The sequence below is a fragment of the Lotus japonicus genome, chromosome 4 (assembly GCF_012489685.1).
Source record: "Lotus japonicus ecotype B-129 chromosome 4, LjGifu_v1.2".
NCBI lineage: Eukaryota > Viridiplantae > Streptophyta > Magnoliopsida > Fabales > Fabaceae > Lotus > Lotus japonicus.
Genome location: NC_080044.1, coordinates 45,827,003 through 45,847,511, shown reverse-complemented (window position 1 = coordinate 45,847,511; position 20,509 = coordinate 45,827,003). Strand labels below are relative to the sequence as shown.

At 37.7% G+C, this 20,509-nt stretch overlaps 2 protein-coding genes across 2 annotated transcripts; both read right to left on the bottom strand.

The window, feature by feature from the left end:
• Positions 1–3,464: 3,464 nt before the first annotated feature.
• LOC130711879 (ubiquitin carboxyl-terminal hydrolase 3) lies at positions 3,465–13,271 on the bottom strand. Its single transcript, XM_057561654.1, has 9 exons — positions 13,111–13,271; positions 12,766–12,897; positions 12,623–12,661; positions 12,293–12,398; positions 12,137–12,195; positions 11,933–12,007; positions 5,065–5,113; positions 4,734–4,810; positions 3,465–3,817 (listed from the first exon to the last, which is right to left on the bottom strand). The coding sequence occupies exons 1-9, from the start codon at positions 13,174–13,176 to the stop codon at positions 3,719–3,721; spliced, it is 702 nt and encodes a 233-aa protein (XP_057417637.1). The 5' UTR covers positions 13,177–13,271; the 3' UTR covers positions 3,465–3,718.
• A 1,902-nt stretch (positions 13,272–15,173) lies between these two features.
• Positions 15,174–18,873, bottom strand: LOC130714475 (probable enoyl-CoA hydratase 2, mitochondrial). Its single transcript, XM_057564370.1, has 8 exons — positions 18,600–18,873; positions 18,345–18,514; positions 18,047–18,121; positions 17,437–17,527; positions 17,262–17,313; positions 16,641–16,744; positions 16,127–16,203; positions 15,174–15,588 (listed from the first exon to the last, which is right to left on the bottom strand). Exons 1-8 carry the CDS (start codon positions 18,769–18,771, stop codon positions 15,412–15,414), a joined length of 918 nt encoding a protein of 305 aa, XP_057420353.1. The 5' UTR covers positions 18,772–18,873; the 3' UTR covers positions 15,174–15,411.
• Positions 18,874–20,509: the final 1,636 nt, after the last annotated feature.

Sequence of the window (20,509 nt, the reverse complement as noted above, 5' to 3'; positions counted from 1 at the left end):
TGAAGCATGTACACGAACATATCCCTCGCTTTCAATGTCAAATGATACATATTATTTTCATCAACTAAGTAAGGAGATTGTAAACCACATTTTTAGTTCTCGTCAAAATTTGTGAAAATGAAGAAACATATTTTTTTTTTTCGGTATCTAGATACCAGTAGGATTTGAACCCAGACTTATGAAATTTTAATCCATCAAGTACTATTTAGGCTATCCTTACCGGTAAATGAAGAAATATATAATATACTATAAAGTAGTAAGAAAATAATGTGGCAAGAGTACTTTACATAGAAATCACAATTTTAATTAGTTTTCAATTAAAAAGTTTAAGAGGTCTCCAGGACGCTTTTTACAACCCCGTTTTAGTTCTAAACTTTTTCGACGGGCATCCCTACAAAAATTTATATAACTTTATAATATTTCAAGCCCCGTAGCAAGAACCTGCTGACGACCAAGTGTCCCAAATTGTTGGGGTTCGATCATCAAGATTTGGTTAGGATTATCGATTGGCTGGAGTACACAGATATTTTAGTGAGTTCAGGGTATTTGTCGCCAATAACAGTGAGTAATCTTTTCGCTATTAGTATTCGTACTCCCTCCGTTTCTATATATAAGTCACAAATAACTAATTCTCTTAGATTAAGAAAAGTAGTTACTAGTAATAAATTTGTAAAAAAAATGATTTACTTTCCTAGATTACCCTTATTTACTTTCCTATGATTTTCTATCTCCAAATTAATACTACTAAAGTTTATCATCTCTTTCATATTAAATATGAGGGTGAACTTGGAAAAAATTATTTAATGCTTCCTAGATATTAGAAAGTGACTTATATTTTGTAACAAATTTTTTTCAAAAAATGTGACTTATAATAAGGAACGGAGGGAGTACTAAATAATAAACAACTGGTCAGAATATGTGTTTCGTTCCCATGGGCGAGGTTCGAACTCCCAACCTCATGGTTAAGGGCCGAAGTACATAGATATATCATTATTTTGTTTTATTTTTATATTTTATCATTTTTCATGGGTAAAATTTTAAATTTTTTAACTAAAAAAAAAGCTCACTACTCTTTAATGGTTTTCTACAATATTTAAATGTGTTTCAAGTATTGATATTACTTTTAAGAAATATATTATTTTTATATTATAATTTTAGGTAACTCATTAATTTATTATTTAAAATATGATGATAAAATTGAATAATAAATCCAACTAGAGACGCTTAATAACTCTATATGACAAAGTAAAAATGGTTAGAAAAATGATATAAATTCTAGAGTTTAGAAGTATAAATATAAAACTTTAGGTATAAAAAATTATAATTCTCTACCAGATTATTTTGAGTTGGAAAAAATAAATCAGCTACTGAACTAACAATGTGTTGATCCAAGTGGAAAGAGCTTGAATCTCTTAAATATATATAGTCATAAGTACCTTCCAATTTGTGTGCATAAAAAATACACTATTGGAAGAGAATAGTGTCCAACTGTAATTCTGGAGATTCACTCCCCTACTAGGTGAAAGGATACTCTGAGAGGGCTGGAAAAAGGAGTCCAACCTATTTGTATTTGATTTGGTCGGGTTCAAAGTAAATTAAACCAACTAATTAAATTAGTTTGGATTATCAAATTTATTGGGTTGCTCCTATACAATGAAAACCCTTATTTCCCCCCTGTTTTTTGTTCTCAAGGGAGATAATGATTAATGCTAAAATATGGATGAGACAAATTGCTAGTCCTGACCCACAACCTTTTCGGACAAGAAGTGAGTGGGTGGGTCTGTTGCTTCAAATCAATTATTTTAGTGCTAGGCCCTGCTAAATTTTATGAAAAACTAGAGTGATGTTCAATGAATTATTCATGTGGAGTCAAAAAGAACAAGAGAAATGATAAATGAATGTTTCACAATGAAGTTTTAAATCTCATGATAAATTCTTCTCAATTAAAGACTCTGAGGACAACATTTTCTCACGTTCAGAATTTTGCTTTTGAGCTCTGCAGTGGTGTATACTTAAGTAAAATAACTTTTATGATACAAGTACTAATTTTTTTTGGTCAAAGTAGTTGCAAGTACTCATTTTTATTGAAAATATAATCAAATATATAAATAAATATTGTCATTAATCTAATTACCGAAAAAATAAAGCAGAAATCAGCTAAATTGGGCAACAGCACAACTGTGTTGGGCTTCTCTCTTAGAGTAGTAGTAACATGGGCCTGTTGTGTACTGTACATAATAGGATAAAACCTAGTTGTAGCCATTTACCATGAGTCTTCATGTCTCTTTTGTAAGAACTTATTTGAGATATACATTTAATCAAGTTTTTGAGTTTAACATTCCTATAAGAAGTTTTGAGTTTATAGGAAGTTTTGAGTTTATAGGTTAACATTCCTATAAAAAGTTTTGAGTTTATCTTCTAAAATTGTTCCAATTAGCTTGTGAATAAGATTTTACAATTATCATAAGCTACTTTCAGCTTATTTAAACTTCTCAAATAAGCTTACAAATAAGCAGCACCTTCAATAATTAGCAGTGTTTGCAGAACTGGACCGGACCAGCCGGTTAGACCGGGAACCGGTGGCTAGAGCGGTTCAGTTGGTGCTGGTAACCGGAGTTCATGCAAACCGGTGGAAAGCCGCCAAAACCAGTCAAAAACCGGTGAAACCGGAAAGAACCAGTGGATTACTGGTCGAACCGTCTTTGAAGAATCGTCGTTCATGTGCCGTTTCATGCTTCCGACGACGCCAAGCCGGTCATCTTCCTCCGTTCTCAATTGACTAGCATTGGCTTTTACTGTTCCTGTGTGATCTTAGGCTCATACATTGCTCCCCAGGCATATTACTATGCAGAGAAAGAGATAAAACTAACAGAAAAGATAGAGATGTAGAGAGTGAGAGAGACTGTCGATGATGGTGCTATTGAGTTGGGGCAAGGGAGAAAGGTTGACGGCTGCTCATGGATGAAGATAAAGGCTAAGACATTGGTCACGGCCCAATAAGGAAAAAACCTTTTTTTTGGCACCTGCTACAATCTTGGACACGGGCCACATATTCTATTCATCATCAACATTGGATATGGACCCCATTGGGCATTGCATCTTGCAGCCACATGATCATAATATGATGATAATAAAATTAGGCTAATTATTATTATGTACTTTATCATTATATATACTTTTTTAGTTTTTTTGGTACATCGGAAAGATAAATTGCACCCGCCAGGAATCGATCCTTGAACCTCTCCCTACCTAACTCATATGTCCCCAGCTCCTACCACTTGATCTAGCATACGAGGACATCATTATATATACTTATATATGTTTAAAAAATACTATTTAAACTTCTACAGGTCAGACCCCGGTTCAACCCCGTTGGACGATTAAACCTTTAACCGGTGTCTTGACCGGTTCAATGACCGGTCCGGTTCTACAAACATTGATAATTAGTGATTGAGCACGATATATGATTTGATAATTTTTGAATTATTTGGCATAAAAGTATCAGCTCACATTGCTCATCATAACAATGTTGTTACTCGCACTACATCAAGTTTAAACTAAAGAGGCTCAGCTTGCTAGATCACTGAATGAAAATAAAAATCTGAGAATACACACAGATATAGTGAACAAAAAGCCGCATGGATGCCTAGGATTATACTAGAGATGACATCAAGATACTGATTCAATATAAACCCAAAATAAACCTAAACTGAATGCCTTAATGTCCATCACTGGATTTCTTTGATAGTGCAATGACATTGAAGTTGAGGGAGTTTGGATTTTCCTTTATCATGCTTTGGATCGCTTTAGAAGCATCCTGTAATAAATTCAGATATATATTAGTAATCAGAAATAATAGAAGTAATGAGCATATATGTAAAGATGGGAAGTTACAACCCAGCAATTTAAGACAATTAGATAACTAAGAAGACAACGCGGTGTTGAAAATGGCTTAATCAAGACTCGAGCACAACCCTAATTTTACACGGAGAATAAATGCGCACAAAGATGGCATATACAACCAGGTCAAGTTGATTAATAGCATGGTTAGAAATCTAAAGTCAGGATCAATTTTGGGGAGAAACTTATGTGAGTGGCTTAAGTGCCAGAATTGATTTGGGGGAAAAATAAGCTGATCCAAACAAGCTACAACTCTATGCGCAAAAGGTAAGGTGCTTGACAAGGGTGACAGCTGCAAGCAGAAACAGGTGAGGTTGGGAAGCAGGAGGGAACTTACTTCTCTTATAAGATTCAGACAGTTTAAGAAACCCTCTATCCATAAAATTTCCTCTAAAAGGTGGATGCATCAAATCCAGGTAAAATGTCTGAGCAGCTTTCCCATACAATCGTGGTAATTGTTTCTTCATGCATTTAAAGCCGATAATAGAAACTACTCAGACAAAACTTTTATAGAATCCTTCTGTGGTTTTTGAATCCGGTTTAGGTCTTCGGCTTTACTTCTTAGGTTTTTTCTTTTATTCAGGGAGGTTCTTGTTGTTTATAGGGTGGATTAGAGTTTGTGCATTCTTGTGGATGGTTGGAGATTTTTGTTTTTGTTATTTCCATTCTCCTATTCTTGAGCTCAGTCTCCTCCCTCTTTATTATTATTATTATTATTATTATTATTATTATTATTAAATATATATATATATATATTTGGACTTCCAAAAAAAAAGAATCCTTCTGTGTATTTGCAAACCAAACCAAATTCTTTGGCTAAGAAAGAAATTTACCCTCAGCAAAGTACTTGGGGAGGATGGACCATGAGATATTGGTGCTGACTTTCTTCCATCAAGCTCATAAAGCTCACCTGCATACAACACGATTTGCACAGAAATTAATCAGATAAATGTCAACAACTGCAAAAGGGAGAAGAACTTGATTTAAGAAATCTCCAGGATCCCAAAATAGTTTTGATATAGACTTAATTCATCTGGCTCTCATTATTCAGATATTTAGGTTGGCTAGTTTTTTGTTACTGTTGTTTGTATCTTGGTATACTGTCTTGCTCTTTTACAAACACGAAACAGAAGAAAATACTAATCAGTTATATAAAGGAATTACCATCTATACAAGCAAAGCAGATGAAATGAGTGTCCACATTATCTGATGCCTGCATTACAATATATTAAACAAAAAATTGTTAATAAAAGGAAACAACTAGAAATAAGGAATTTTTTAGATTTTTGACCGTACTGTCAGTTTTCCTATGAAGACACCATGACAGTTATATTTTCACCTAAACCTTAGTAACCTACAATTCCAGCTTGTTGAACACAGCATAATCGACATTACCTCTTAAAAATTAGAAGGAACTAATCATTTTCCAGTCCACATTAAGGAAAACAGTTCTCCAGATGTTTCAAATTTTTTACCCGATTTTTCGTCCCTAAAATCTGTAGGGTTATCTTAAACTCATTCAGCCAGTAACAGGGGTTTTCCTTACTTCATATGAATGAAAAACAAAAACCAGTTATTAACTCTCCTCAATAAAAATATACCTTTATTGCTAGGATTAGGGTAGAAAGAGGGAAGAACAGAAAAGAGAATCAGAGAGAATAGAAGAAGAAGTTTATTCATCTGCAATCATGAATATTACAATGGCTTTTCACAGCTTATATACACTGCTGTTATTCAACACACTTAACAAACTAACAAACTCTTAACCGACTCTAACAAACTCAACAAACTATTAACAACTTCTTAACTGCCTAACCACTGTTTAACCGTAACATATCCCTCCCCACAACAACTTCCTTGACCTCAAGGAAGAACTGACAAATCAACAGGAGTAATATCCACAGAAGTGTCAAACAGTGGATATTGTTTGTGCAGGTTGTAGAGGACTTCCCATGTAGCTTCCTCAGGTAGTTCACCATGTCATTGAACCAGAACCTCAGTGACTGCTCTATGTTTCTTTTGCACCACTCTCCTCTTAAGAATTCTGAAAGGTGCCCTTGGTTGATCCATATTACCCCAGTCCTCGGGTAGAGGCTGCAATGGTAGCTGAGGATTAGGACAAGGCTTCAATAGGGATACATGAAAAGTGGGATGAATCTTGGAAGTAGAAGGTAGAGCCAGGGTATAGGCCACCTTGCCCACCTTATGCAACACCTGATATGGCCCAAAGAACCTAGGGGAAAGTTTCTCAGAAGCTCTATACTGAGTAGAAGCTTGTCTATATGGTTGCACATTCAGAAAAACCCAATCTCCCTCCTGAAATTCCCGGTCAGTCCTATTCCTATCTGTCATTCTTTTCATCCTGGCCTGAGCCCTAACCAAATTGCCCTGCAATTTCTTGAGCATCTTCTCTCTAGCCAAGAAACTTCTGTCAATGGCCTCCACATTAGTGCTTTGGGGAAAGTAAGGTAAATGTAAAGAAGGAGGCTGGCCATACACCACTTCAAAAGGAGTTGCTTGGATAGCAGTGTGATAACTTGTGTTATACCACCATTCAGCCAAAGGTAACCAATTAACCCATTCCTTTGGCCTCTGCCAGGTCATGGACCTAAGGTAGTGCTCCGGACACCTATTTAAAACCTCACTTTGACCATCAGATTGTGGATGGTAGGCTGTGGACAAGCTCTGAGAAATGCCAAGCTGCTGCAAGAGGTAGACCAGAAGGTACTGGTAAAAATAGGGTCCCTATCACTAACAATGTTAGCAGGAGCACCATGTAGTCTATAGATCTCCTTCAGAAAAATATCAGCAAGTTTTGGAGTTGTATAAGGGTGAGATAAAGGAATGAAATGAGCATATTTACTCAGCCTATCCACTATGAACCAAATAGTCTCCTTCCCATGGGATAGTGGCAGTTTGTCAATGAAGTCCATGGCAATACTTTGCCATATGCCACCTGGAATAGGCAAGGGCTGTAACAAGCCAGGTTTAGCCACAGTTTCATACTTGCATCTCAAGCAAGTCTCACATTTTTGGATAAAGAGAGACACATCTCTGCTTAACCCCTTCCAATGGAAGAGAGACTTGATTCTGTGGGTAGAAGCTTTAATACCAGAATGCCCTCCTTGATGTGAAGAGTGTAACCACTGTAAAATTAACTCCCTCACATGGAGATCTGAAGGGACAACCAATCTATGCTTCATGAATAACAAATCATCCACCACCTTGTAATGAGGATGAGAAAGAGGATCAGCTAACACTTGACCCTTGAGCTGCTGAAGTGTTGCATCAGAAACATAAGCCTTAAGGATGCAGTCCCACAATTCAATAGAAATAGAAGAAACTGAAAGTCGCAGCAGTTCACCATGAGTGGCTCTGGACAATGCATCAGCCACCACATTCTCTTTTCCTTTTTTGTACTGAATGACTTAGGAGAGACCCATAAGCTTGGTAACCCATCTATATTGTGCTGGAGTAGACAGTCTCTGCTCCAATAAGAACTTTAAGCTTTGCTGGTCAGTGAGTATAGTGAAGGGCTGAATTGACAAGTATTGGTGCCATTTGGTAACAGCATGCACCAATGCCAACAACTCCCTATCATAAACTGAAAGGAGTCTATTCCGAGGGGAAAGAACCTTGTTGTGTGCATTCTGAAGTAATACAGCCCCTATGCCCCTATGCATGTGCTAGAAGCATCTGTTTCAACCATAAATGGTTTGGACAGATCAGGAATAGCCAAAACAGGAGCTTCAGTCATAGCATGTTTCAGCTGGAGAAATGCCTTATGAGCAGCCTCAGTCCATAAGAAACTATCCTTTTTAAGTAGGTCAGTAAGGGGAGATGCCAGAATACTGTAACCCTTGACAAACCTCCTGTAGTAGCCAGTGAGGCCTCGAAATCCCCTTAACTGCTTCACTGTGGAAGGTTCAGGCCAATCTTGAACTGCTTGTACCTTGGCTGGGTCAGTTGAAACACCATTGGCAGTAATAAAATGTACCAAATACTCAATTATGGGAGTGAAGAAAGCACATTTGCTTTGCTTAACAAAGAAAGAATGAGATCTCAGAATAGTGAAGACCTCCCTAAGATGTTGAATATGTTCTTCCACAGATGCACTATATACAAGAATATCATCAAAGAAAATCAATACACTCTTCCTGAGTTGAGCAGAAAAGATGGAATTCATGGCACCTTGAAAGGTTGAAGGGGCATTGGTTAAGCCAAAAGGCATAACCACATATTCAAATTGCCCTGAATGAGTTTGAAAACCTGTCTTTTCAACATCTTCTGGCCTCATTCTCAGTTGATGATACCCAGCTCTCAGATCCAGTTTAGAAAAAACTGTTGCGCCTCCTAACTCATCAAGTAAATCCTCCACCAATGGAATTGGAAATTTAGCATTAATGGTCATCTCATTCAACCTCCTATAATCCACACACATTCTCCAACTCCCATCTTTTTTCTTAACCAAAACAACTGGAGAAGCAAAAGGAGATGAGCTAGGCTGAATTACCCCTGAATCTAATAATTCCTTCACCATATTGTCTATCACATCTTTTTGGGCTGGTGGATATCTATAAGGTCTAAGAGAGTCAGGGTTAGACCCTTCTTTCAAGATGATCTTAAGGTCATGAATTCCCCTAAAGGGAGGTAAGGCTTTAGGTTCTGCAAACACATCCTGAAATTCTTGCAACAACAAAGCTTGTTGCTGTGCTACATCACCCTGAGAACTCTCAGCAGCAGTGAGATTACAACAGACTAAGCCCTCACAACAAGGAATCAAATGCAACATACAGCAGAGTTTATCTTCTATCATCATATGATTCAATTTAGCAATAGAAACTAACCTAGGAATCTTTTCCTCAAAAGCATGCAATTTTACTGGAATATCTCCCATTGTAAATTCCATAACCAAGTTAGCAAAATCCCAAGATATTTTACCCCACTGTTTCAGCCATTGCATACCCAGAATTAAATCACTACTAGTAAGAGGTATAGCAATAGTATTGGCAGAAAAATTATAACCTTGCATCTTCCAGTGGACATCCTCACACCATCTTGCACCTTGTATCAATCCACTATCTGCTACTGTGATTTGGATAGGTTGTAGAGGCTTTAATTGTACTATGCCTGCTTGGCACAATTTCTGGTTAATGAAATTGTGTGCACTGCCAGTATCCATAAGCACAAAAATCCTCCTCTTTCCAATCCACCCTGTTATCCTCATCATAGGTTCTTCTGAAGAATCCCCATGTAAAGCATTGAGAGAAACAGTAGGAACACTTGGTGCAACTTCATTGTCCTCTTGTACCACTTCTTGTTCCTCATTTGCTGGCTCCATGTGATCCACCTCCATCAAAAACACTTGTAATTTCTTTCTTTGGGAACACTCATGGCCTGGAGAATACTTCTCATGGCAAAAGAAGCAGAGGTTCTGAGCGCGATGCTCATTCATCTCCTTTGGAGTAAGCTTCCTCTGGAAAGTGTAGTTTGGTTTTCCCAAAATACTCTTCTGCAAATTGTCAGGTTGAGTTCTTTTGTCAGGTTGGAACACTTTCTTCTCAGCAAGAATACTTGGATTTTTCTTCTCTGACCAACTTCCATAGCTTCTGGAAGCAAGAGTGCAGGACCCATTCTCTTCTGCAACAGTTCAAAACTCTTCTCTTGAAGCTTCGCCATTCTCGTGGCCTCCAACAATGTTCGAGGAGCGAACATCTTGACGCCATTGCTGAGTTCTGCATTGAGACCTCCAAGATAGCACTGCAATTTCTGATTTTCTGTCAATTTTGTGCGTCCTATCAAATTGTCGAAAGCTTCTTGATAATCATCCAAACTTCCCGTCTGTGCCAAACGCTTGAGTTCTTCCATGGGGGAATCGAATTCCAAGCCGAATCGGATCTTGATTGCAGCAGCGAAATCCGCCCAAGCCAGCCTTCCCACTGTGCTCTGTTCCAAACTCTGGAACCATCGAAATGAGCTCTCATCAAGTGCGATGCTAGCAGCCGCAACTCGATCACCTTCCGGCGTCAAATCCAACGCAAAGAAACGCTCACACTTGGCGAGCCACGAATCAACATCGTCGCGATTGAACTTTGGAAAATCCAAACGCGTCAACCGAGTAGCGACGCGGTGCTTGCCGTCGCCTCCGCCACGAGTCTGTCACGTCTGTGACAAATCGGTTACCTACAACCCAATGCCTCTCATCACCTCCTGGAAGCCATTGATTTGAAGTTCAATGCGTTCTTCCAGTTCGCGCATGTGCCTTGCAATGCTGGGTTAGGTCGTTGCTGCGATCCTTTCCTCCGCTTCACGAATCGCACTCAGCCACCGTTTATCGTCAGCCATGGCGCTCCGAGAATCGTAGGCTCTAGATATCAATGTTAGGATTAGGGTAGAAAGAGGGAAGAACAGAAGAGAGAATCAGAGAGAATAGAAGAAGAAGTTTATTCATCTGCAATCATGAATATTACAATGGCTTTTCACAGCTTATATACATTGTTGTTATTCAACACACTTAACAAACTAACAAACTCTTAACCGACTCTAACAAACTCAACAAACTATTAACAACTTCTTAACTGCCTAACCACTGTTTAACCGTAACATTTATGCACTAGCCATATTAATTTCCAACCGACATCTAATATTAATTTGTTCTAACATTTGGACCTTGTTCACCAATTCTTATTCTATGATTCTACTCAATGGGGAAAACCGTATCCTTGCACCCGAGGTTGTTGGTCTCCTTTGTGGTGTCAAGTGTGATTCATAATTCTCATTGGATGGGTATGGATATGATGAGCAGCACACTCGTCCACCTAATATAACCCATTGTGGAGATCTCCTTGGTTTTTAGGCTCCCCTCGTGCCACACCAGTAGTATCAAAGCCCTGATGTTGTGACTAGGTAATCGGTTTGAATGATGTGTGGCACTGGTGGTGGATCCATGGGGGAATCCTTGAAAACCTTCTTGTAGATGTAGAGGTCAGGTGGCTCGTCCCATAAATGATGCCAAACAGCGGTGGAAGTTTTAGAGAGTTTACTACATGAACGAACTCACCCTTGACCATAATACTTGAAGCAATTGCCTCAAATAGTGGCATAGATCGCACACGTTGCCATAAACTAAACAAAATAACTGACTGAATTTGCTATGTTAGTATGTTACTGCTAATCACTAGCTTAAGCGAATGACTTTGAGAGTGTTTTCAATTATAGCTACTTCTATTTTCAAAGGAAACTTGTTAGTCTCCTTTCACCTTATAAAAGTAAATCTTCATGTGTGTGTAATCATACAACTTCAAGGAAAAAGGCAGGGATTGACTCTGACAGGTTGGTATGTAATGATTTAATATCTACTATGATGTTTGCTGGAATTTAGAAATAGAATAACCATTAATGTCTCGACACGTAACAACTTAAGATTTCGGGATCGTTGGTCTATGGTAAGTTATCAGAGCCTATATGACCAAGTGATCTAGAGTTAAATCATTGTTTCCCACATTCTTCTTAAAAGAAAGTTGTATTTAAGCACATTGTCCATGTTTCAAGCCCAGATGGATTTTGCATGAAGGAATATGTTAGAAATATAATATAGATTATTCATGTGCCTACATCTATAAGCTTTAGCATTTGGGGTAATTGGTTCATGGCATATTTAAATGGCCAGTTGATTGTAATAACTTTTCGAAGAGACATTTTGTATAAAATCAGTAACATAACAAATTTCAAACATAGGTTCAAATATCTAGTCTAAAGGGCCAATCTAAATCACTAGGATTACTCCTCGTACAAGAACCTATAAATATAAATTCCGTAATGTAAAAGTCATGGCTTAAGTATCAGTTTATCATATATAAAGAATAATGATAACAACAAACAAGTGACTCCAATTGCAAGTTTTTTCCAAATCCATTGGGTTATATTTAAAAATAAGAAGGCTGAACTGAAACTTTGATCACTACATCTGTATCACAATACATCACATAAAAAACCCTACAAAAAGAAAAGAAATTAACTAATGCTTAAATACCTCTGTATCACCAGCAGTGGCTGCTACAGAATGAGCAACTTCCATCTCTCTGTCGTTCTCGAGAAATACAGCACGCTGCAAGATACAAAAGTTAGAAAATGTCAAATGAACATTATATTTAGCTGACCAATAGTCTTCAGCTGCTTGCATTTGTGAAACATGACAAAGAAAGAGGAGGAGGTCTGGTGGGTGGGGAAAAATAACCTGCGATGGATCCAAGCTCGCAGTAGACTTAAAGAACTTATCAAAGAATGACCCCTCAACTGGTAACAACAAAAACAACAAATCGAACGAGATTTAAGGGTTGATGCGCTAAAACACTTAATCGAGGCAATATGAATGTGATTGATAAAAGCTTACCAAACTTGACTTCAGAAGTTATGTTCCCAAGAGCATGAAGAAGCCCTATTGTACCACAAGCATTACCCACAGTTTGCTTCATAAAATACACTTTGTTGCTATATTCCTACACCAGAACAAACACACATAAAACCCTATTAATCGAATTTACCCAAACAATCAACAACATAATAAATGCTACCCAAAATTCAGATTCATTTGACTTTGCTTAGTCAAATAATAACACAAGCTTGTAAAATGGTCCAACACATGCGCAATCCTTCGAAGCCTGAAAAACGAATTAACTCCAAAATAGATTGGAGAATTATACATAAATAGATGTCTATTTACCTGTTTTTCATTTGCCTGTCGCAATCGCTCTTCTTCACTCTGATAAGAGATAACAAAAAATTTAAAATCAAAAGAAACACATATGAACCCGATACAGAAATGAAAAAAGAAAAAAACACAGAAAAGAGGGATATATGCAAAACCTTAGCAGTAAGGGGATAGAGAAAAAGCACAGCAAGAACTGGCTTGGGAACCATTTCCAGAAGCTCTTCATCTAAGCCATAGACATCGTAGCACTCAGCTTGATCCTCAGGAAGGCCAAGACCACGAAGAAACTGCAATTCAGCGAAAACACAACTATAATCTCAAATCATGCATGCTGATAATAACTACTTCACTATCATCCAAAAGCAGAAAGCAAAAGTGATTCTAAAACCTAATTCTGATCCTAGTTCATGACGATTTTGAATGATTTTCGTTTTGGTAATCAAACGATGTAGAAGGAGTTGGAGATCGGTGAAGATGGGGGGAACAATGAGAGGGAGAACCTGGTTCATGACGTCGGGGTTGGCTTCGAGAGGAAGCCATCTTTTCTTGGAAGTGGTTGCGGCCATTGATGGTTTCCTTCTTTCTCGTTTCTTCTACTGCGGTTGAAGTTATTGCTTTACTCAGTGTTGTGCTGCTCTTTGAAACTGGAAAGGAATCAAAAGCTTATGTTGGTGAAGAGAATATATATAAGTGGGCCTTGGTTTTAGATAACAACCTTGAGATAGCCCATTTCTAAAGCTTTTCTCGGGTTGGTTGTTTGGTTTGTTTTAGAAATTTATGAATTTAAAAATGGTTTTTGCAAACAAATTTCAAAATCTGTTTCTTTTAAATCCTTTTTGACTGAGATATTATAGAAAATATTTTGAGATTTTAATTTTAAAAGCTGAAAATAACTACTGTTTTTGAAAAACAGTTTTTTTGGAGACAATCATCACAACCTAGAGATCAAACTTGGACTAGATGCTTAAGGTTTACAACTTTTTGGTATGCATTATTAGAAATCGGGAGACCTATACTCAACCACAAAAGCTAGCTCAAGAGTTGAGGTTTGCACAACCCTTATAAAAGCTATCTATGCTCTACCTCTCGCCAATGTGGGACTTTTAACTGAGCTAGCTTTTGTGGTTGAGTATAGAACTCCCGATTTCTAATACAATTTCAGTGTTTCCATAATTTCTTAGTTTAATTTAATTTTAAAAATAAAAATTTTTCCAAAAACACCTATTTTCATGGGAATATTAGATACCATGCTGCTTTCATGAGACTCTAATCAGGAGAATGATTGTGATTATTTTATTCCTAGGAATAATTTATATTCGAGAATAAGAATTTTCAGCTTTGAAACAATCATATGAATATTAATTCTCACTCTACCTATTGCTAGGAATGTGTTTCCATAAATTAAAGACCGCATAAAATTGCAAGTAGATGATTAAAAAGGGGATAAGAGCCTTTTCTACTCATATTTTTGTCAGAAATCATTGAAACTCTTTAGCCTTTCAAGTTGATTGCTTTAACATCCATCAGCTATTGAATAGTAGTATACAGGCTCATACTTCAAAGGGTTGCTTGTTTATCCAAAAGGACTTTAATCTCTCACCTGAATCACCATAAGTGTATACAAGAAGTTCCCAAACAGATTAACTTATTGCATGGAAAAGCTGAAAAAAAAACTTTTTGAATCTTTACAACCATAAAATAAAGGTGCCGCCTAATATACACCACCTAAAAATTGGAGTAAAATTGCACCAATGCATTTGACTGGCTACATCCAGTAAAATCAGTTAATTTCCCTTTTAGAATTTAATAATTGAAAATGGGAAAATATGCATTATGACCATTAAGTCTTACCTTTCAGAAAAAAGACCATTAAGTCTACTCAAAAAAACAAAAAGGTGAAGGAGAGACCGATCACGACGAGGCGTAGTTGTATTGACAACGTCGCCAACGACCCATGAAAGCGAAGGACGTTGACAATGAGTGATGCTTTGTTCCGTTTTGAGAGCTGAAACACAACTGCATGTCCTTCTTTCGCTGTGAATGGTAAATAAAGAATCTTGGAAAGGAGGAGAAGCAAATCTGGATTTGGATAGAGCTCGAATTGGCACGAAGAGGGGAGAGACCCATCACGGTTTTCCACTGTATCTGGTAAAGCAAACCGAGAGGGGGAGGTTGCTGATTTGAGCTATGAGTGGAAGAAAGTGTTTCTGGTCAAATTGGTTTATTTGGGATCCAATAGGAGAAGCAGATCTAAATTTGTACTATGCTCGAACTGCCACCCTACTTCATAGCCTCGTCGCCGTTACTCTGGACGATATTGGCCTCGCCCTCCGTCGGCCGTCATCGACCTTAAGCTTGTCGTCGTTGCTCTTACTGGCGGACTACCCTGCCTCTGCAACTCTGTGAAACCCAGCCATGGTATTTTTGTAAATTTATCTATATTAACTCATAAAATAAAAAATTATTTGGGTAACCTTGCATCAGGTCAAAAGCATTGGTGCAATTTTACACCACTTTTAAAGTAGTGCACATTAGGAGAAGCCCCAAAACCAAATTCAATGAATAAAGAGAAAGAAGAAATTAATTGCTTTATCGGGAATACAGTATCTCAAGGTGCATAATTAGAATGTGGCACTTTTCATCTTCGGCAATTTCCCTGTACAAGGGGCAAATTGTAGTGGCAGACTGGCAGTTCCTCATCTAGGAAGCTGCCTTCAGGCTCATATCACATTAATCAATACATGATTGACAAACCTCTCTAGCAACAAAGAGAGGTAATAATCAGAATACCACCACTCCTTTCACTCACCCGTATACCTTGGTTTCCGCTTATCAGCAAATGCAGCCAAGCCTTCAAGTCGATCTTTAGTATTCAACACTTGATCATAGCAATCTTCTTCCAAAACCAAAGCTGATGTTAAATCAGTCTCAACTCCCTCGTTAATAGCTCTTTTAGCCATCCTTAAAGCTATAGGACCCTGTTAATGTAACTGAATATCATACAAGAAGAATAACAACAACCAATCCTTATCTCAAAAGTCAAGTTTTCAATTAAATAGAAGGAATACTTTCTTGAAAATTTTATGATCTAAATTTCATACTATCCAAGCAACTCAATTTGACAAATTAATTTCAGCCTGAAATTTCTCACAGAAAAAGGTCAACAAGTAATTCTTCGAAATACACTCTAATCAGAAGTTATTTTGGATAAATTACCCAGACATGCTCTTGATTTGCACATTCGGTCATTTGGATCAATTGCACCAACCAAATCATTTATGGGCGGCATAAGTGTTTGCACACGAAGTCAAGTTTTTGGTAATGCATTTACAAGTTAAAATATGGGCAGTATTTTTCTTTTTCTTTTTCTTTTTATAAATTAAACAACTTCTTTGAAAAAAGAAAATGGAAAATCAATATAAAAGAAAAATCAGTCACTGCCATTTTCTATATATGTGCATTGAATGGCACAAAAAGCCTGACCCCTAAAAACACTATCAGTTTGAGGAGAGATACCTTCTGGTTGATATCCCGAGCAACTGCAAGTGCCTTGGAATAAGCTTCACCAGCAGGAACACAGTAATTTACTAGACCTGCATCAATGTATGCTTATACAGCTACATATCATTGATATTAGTTGGGAAAAAGAGGGGTGTGGGGGGGGGCATGCTTTATTTGTGAAATGGAGCAGAAAGAAGTTAGTATTTCTTTCTAGTGACAAAAATTTAGGGTTTGTTATGCATTGGAAGTTTCACAATAGTGGAGGCTTTTCTCTTTGTTTTCCTGAAGTTCAACCGGAGATGGCTAAGAGTAAGACAGCCAAACTGTAGGCAAGGGAACTCAAGTGCAAAGGAAGTTTACTAGAGACAAACTAAAACTTTCATTTTAGAATATCTTGAATATTTCTAAGTTAAACTGTCACTGAAACAGTAATTATATATCACATACTCTCAAGATGCTCTTATAACTCTGCTTGAAGACATCTGTACTAATTAGAAAAAAAAAATTGCTGAGCGGCTAATCAACATACCCATGGACAGAGCCTCTTTGCCATTAATCTTTCGACCAGTAAATATAATATCCTTTGCTATTGCTTTTCCAACCAATCTAGGTAGTCGCTGTGTTCCACCTGCCCTGTGCACAACAGGATTCCATGAGGTATGATCTATTCCCAAAAGATTCAAACTATCCACAATACTAAGACAAATTTCAAAATATTTGACAGAAATTAAAAATAGTTGGTTATTTATGCTCATTGTTAGCTTTGGGGGCGTAAACTCCAGAGCAAGAACCTATAAAGTTGATACTACCTGTGGGAGAGCAAAAACCATGCAACGCTCATTTACAAAAACAAACCATAAGCACATTTCTTGCCAGATAGTCAAGAATAAAGAATAGTAAAAACTAAGGTCCCAAGCATATTGTGCCAACCTTATATCAACCATTCATAAAAATATTTAAAGCCAATTTGAATCCCCCAACTAGATTTATACTTGTCTATATATTAAAATATATTCTCCACAATCTATCTTGAAAATTAAATTTTGATCTCTATTCATTACTAGATAGCATAACTGAAAAGATATGATGGCTGAAATAAGAGGTGTCAAAGATACAGTATGCTTAAGAGAATTATTAGTGTACAGCATACCCAGGGATTATAGCAAGTCCTGTCTCTGGCAAACCCATCAGAGCATTTTCTCCTGTACCATGAGAGTAGAAACAAGTGAATAAAAAGGTCTTAATTCCTGCATCACACTTAGAAGTATTCAGAAAATCCTTCAAACAAATAGGTCCAATTTACAGAAGTCTGCGTATTTAACTACCACATATTCGAATATCACATGCCAGAGCCATTTCAAGTCCACCACCAAGAGCTACTCCATCAATAACAGCAATAGTTGGTACACAAACTGCCTGAATAAAGAAACAAATATTATGCTGGTTTGAAGGAGCAGCATTGAGAAAATTGGGGGAAAAAAGTAACAAACCATAGTAAAAGAACATGGTAGAATCCGTTAATAGAAATTTTCCAAAAGTGGAGGGAGAACAAGGTAAAACTATATAAGTGGAGGCAGAAAAAAATAATAATGTCAGCTCGTGAGCTGATGATGCCCTCGCCCTAAAAAAAAGAGGTGAAATAGAACTAAACACCTTATTGGCATGATGAATACTGGATGAAGTAGCTCTTTATTCAGGCAGTTTGTGTGCAACAATTGCTGCCTGTCGCAGCGCTAATCAGTTTCGCGGGCGTTTGGTGTTTATCATGTTTGCCGCTACTTCGCGGCACAGCGAATTCCGCTACGCTATAGCAGCATAGCGGCCCTATAACCGCGATTAACAATACTGTACTTCATCCACTATTCATTCATAATATGATGTCGACAAGTACACAACTATTAGAATGTAAATAATTGAATGATGCTGTGAGCTGACCTCTAGAAATGAAAATGCGGAGCGAAGAGATTTCACAAAAGCCTTAACCTCAAATTGATTCATGGTCCTTCGCTCCTGCAATCAACAAACACAAAACCTTCAACTCTGCTCTAAACTAGCTTGCATAGCAACAAGAATCCATCAAGGATGCCATTAAATCATGTCTAAAAGTTACGCTTCAAAATTTTCAGTTCATTTTACTGTGATCCCAATCACTATAGAAGAACAAAATACACTGAAGCACCCAAGTTATCTCCTTCCTATCAAGAAATAAGCAAAACAGAAACTGATGAATAACCTTTAAATCAGCCCCAGCAGAAAATACCCCAGGAACTGAACTGCAGATCATGGCAACATTAGCACTGGAGTTCTGATTAATCAATTCAAACACATGACTTAGGCCTCGCAACATCTCTTTCCCTATAGCATTTTTAGCTTCAGGCCTGTCCAAGCTAACCTCGATAATCCCTATAAACAAAATCAAGTTTTCCACCAATTATAGATAGCTATGAAGTTTTTGAAACAAACGAATAGAAAAAAAAAGAGGAATAACCGGAATCTGAGCCAGTGAGTTTGTGAAGCTTGACGAATTCAGAAGCGGAAGAGTCGAGAATTAGATTCCGGCGGGTTTGGTGGTGGTAGAGTGTGTTGAAATTGAGGGTTTTATAGTAGGAGGAGGTGCTCCTGCTGCACACAGATCTTGTCAACGCTCTCAAAGCACACATTCTGAGATTTCGGATGCGAGTTCAATAAGAACAAAGTGTGTGTCTTCTCCCACCACCAGCTTCTTGCTTAATCGACTGTGTGTGTATTGTAATTTGTAAACCAAATTTGTTCTGAAAATGTCAAAACAAAAGTAAATTGCAAATTTACTCCCCATTTTCAAAAAAAAATGATAGAAACACTCTCATGAACACTCACTTATGAGGACTCTTTCACTTTCATTAATTAGTTCAAATTCATGTGAGCTCTACTAAAAAATGTGAGCACTGTTACCAATTGTGTGGGGCTTAAATGAATTTCAACCAATAATGAAAGAGTGTTCAAAAGAAAGTGTTGAAAAACGCCTAATGGTGTACTCCATCAACTAGGGGGTTCACATCGTTGCAATGGACATAGGCATTCCCGAATAACTCATAGATCTTCCCCTCGATTACTATTGCCTCAACTCTGTGTCCTTTAGTTTTGAGACCTGGGTTGAGGAGTTAAAGTTGGCTAACTACATTTCCAAAGGCGGTGTTGAGAGAAATCTTTGAAGATTATTCCAGCTCATTACTCAAAGTTTGAGCCTTGAAAAACGTTGTGTTCCCGCCTCGCGCCAGGTTCTAAGGCATTAGAAAGCTCGGTTTCCTTGGACTTAAGCAGGTTAGAAGAAGAAGCTGACAAGGCTTCGACCTCTGCTTGCTTGGCCTTCGCCTCGAGGTACCTGGCCCTCAAATTTTTAACTTCTTCGATAAGAGAAGTCTTCTCATTGATGGCATCCTCAAGTATTTCTGTTTCAAACCCTTAACTCTTGGGCAAGAAGAGTTATCTCCTTAACACGATGGGCCGCTTCGGCTTGAATTTTGATCTGGACTTCCTTTATTGAAAGCTCGACCATTCCCTTTTCTTGTAAGGTTTGGTTGGCCTTCTTGGAGTCAGCAAGAAACTGAAGGACGGTGTGAGTCTTCAAGAAGCGAGAAACCAAAAGCTACTGCAGTGAACTTTTGGTGGTCAAGTCAACGACGCCATAAGGACCCAAGCTCTCTGGATATGCCCTAATGGGACCCTTCCCAACGATAAGTTGGTTGATGAAATTTAATTTCCTAACCACGAAAATGTTTCCCTATATTGGTTAGGAGAATCTTGGATTTTAACATGCGCTTTGTTGCTCGGCTGGGGTCCATGGCTCAACTGAGTTTCTTTATTTGAAAGTTCGGCCTTCTTCTCTTTGGTTTCTTATATTTATTTTAAGACCCCTCTTTGGGGGGAGAAGAGGCCTCATCTTAAACCGCTCTCATTTTTTTGCTGAAAGTGGGCGTTAGAGGGATGATGAACGCTTTGTTGCAGGTAGGTAGGTAGCAGCCAAATCAACGTGAATGAAGAAAAAAGAGAGATGGAAGTTGAAGAAGGAATGAAAGAGCATAGCAGTACATTGTGAATATGGGGAGGCGTTGATTGAGAATAACGAGAGCATATGTGGTGATGGTGGTCGGAGAAAGAGAAGAAGCGGCGGCGGTGGGTTCCTCCGGCGAAAGAAGAAACTTTGAACAATGACACATCGTCTCCATCTCTCTTCCTTGCCTTCTTCTCATCTCTTATGCTTCTCAATATTACATTTACATTGCATTGTTTATATATAGATATATATATATTATAAATTAATTAATTTATTAGTCTATTCTATTATATGCTTATAATAGTAGTACATGCTATTATTCGTCGTAAGGTAAAAAAGTACACGTTTCTCTGTTTCCCTTTAAC

What these genes read in the sequence shown, in the direction of transcription:
- LOC130711879 (XM_057561654.1), bottom strand. Translation starts at nt 13,176, where the DNA reads ATGGCCGCAACCACTTCCAAGAAAAGATGGCTTCCTCTCGAAGCCAAC. An exon ending in ACCCCGACGTCATGAACCAG is followed by an intron (nt 12,898 to 13,110) that starts GTTCTCCCTCTC and finishes GCTGAATTGCAG; the next exon opens with TTTCTTCGTGGTCTTGGCCT. An exon ending in CCACTGCTGGTGATACAGAG is followed by an intron (nt 5,114 to 11,932) that starts GTATTTAAGCAT and finishes ATTGTAATGCAG; the next exon opens with GCATCAGATAATGTGGACAC.
- LOC130714475 (XM_057564370.1), bottom strand. Translation starts at nt 18,771, where the DNA reads ATGTGTGCTTTGAGAGCGTTGACAAGATCTGTGTGCAGCAGGAGCACC. An exon ending in ATGTGATATTCGAATATGTG is followed by an intron (nt 17,314 to 17,436) that starts GTAGTTAAATAC and finishes CTCATGGTACAG; the next exon opens with GAGAAAATGCTCTGATGGGT. An exon ending in CTCGGGATATCAACCAGAAG is followed by an intron (nt 15,589 to 16,126) that starts GTATCTCTCCTC and finishes TTACATTAACAG; the next exon opens with GGTCCTATAGCTTTAAGGAT.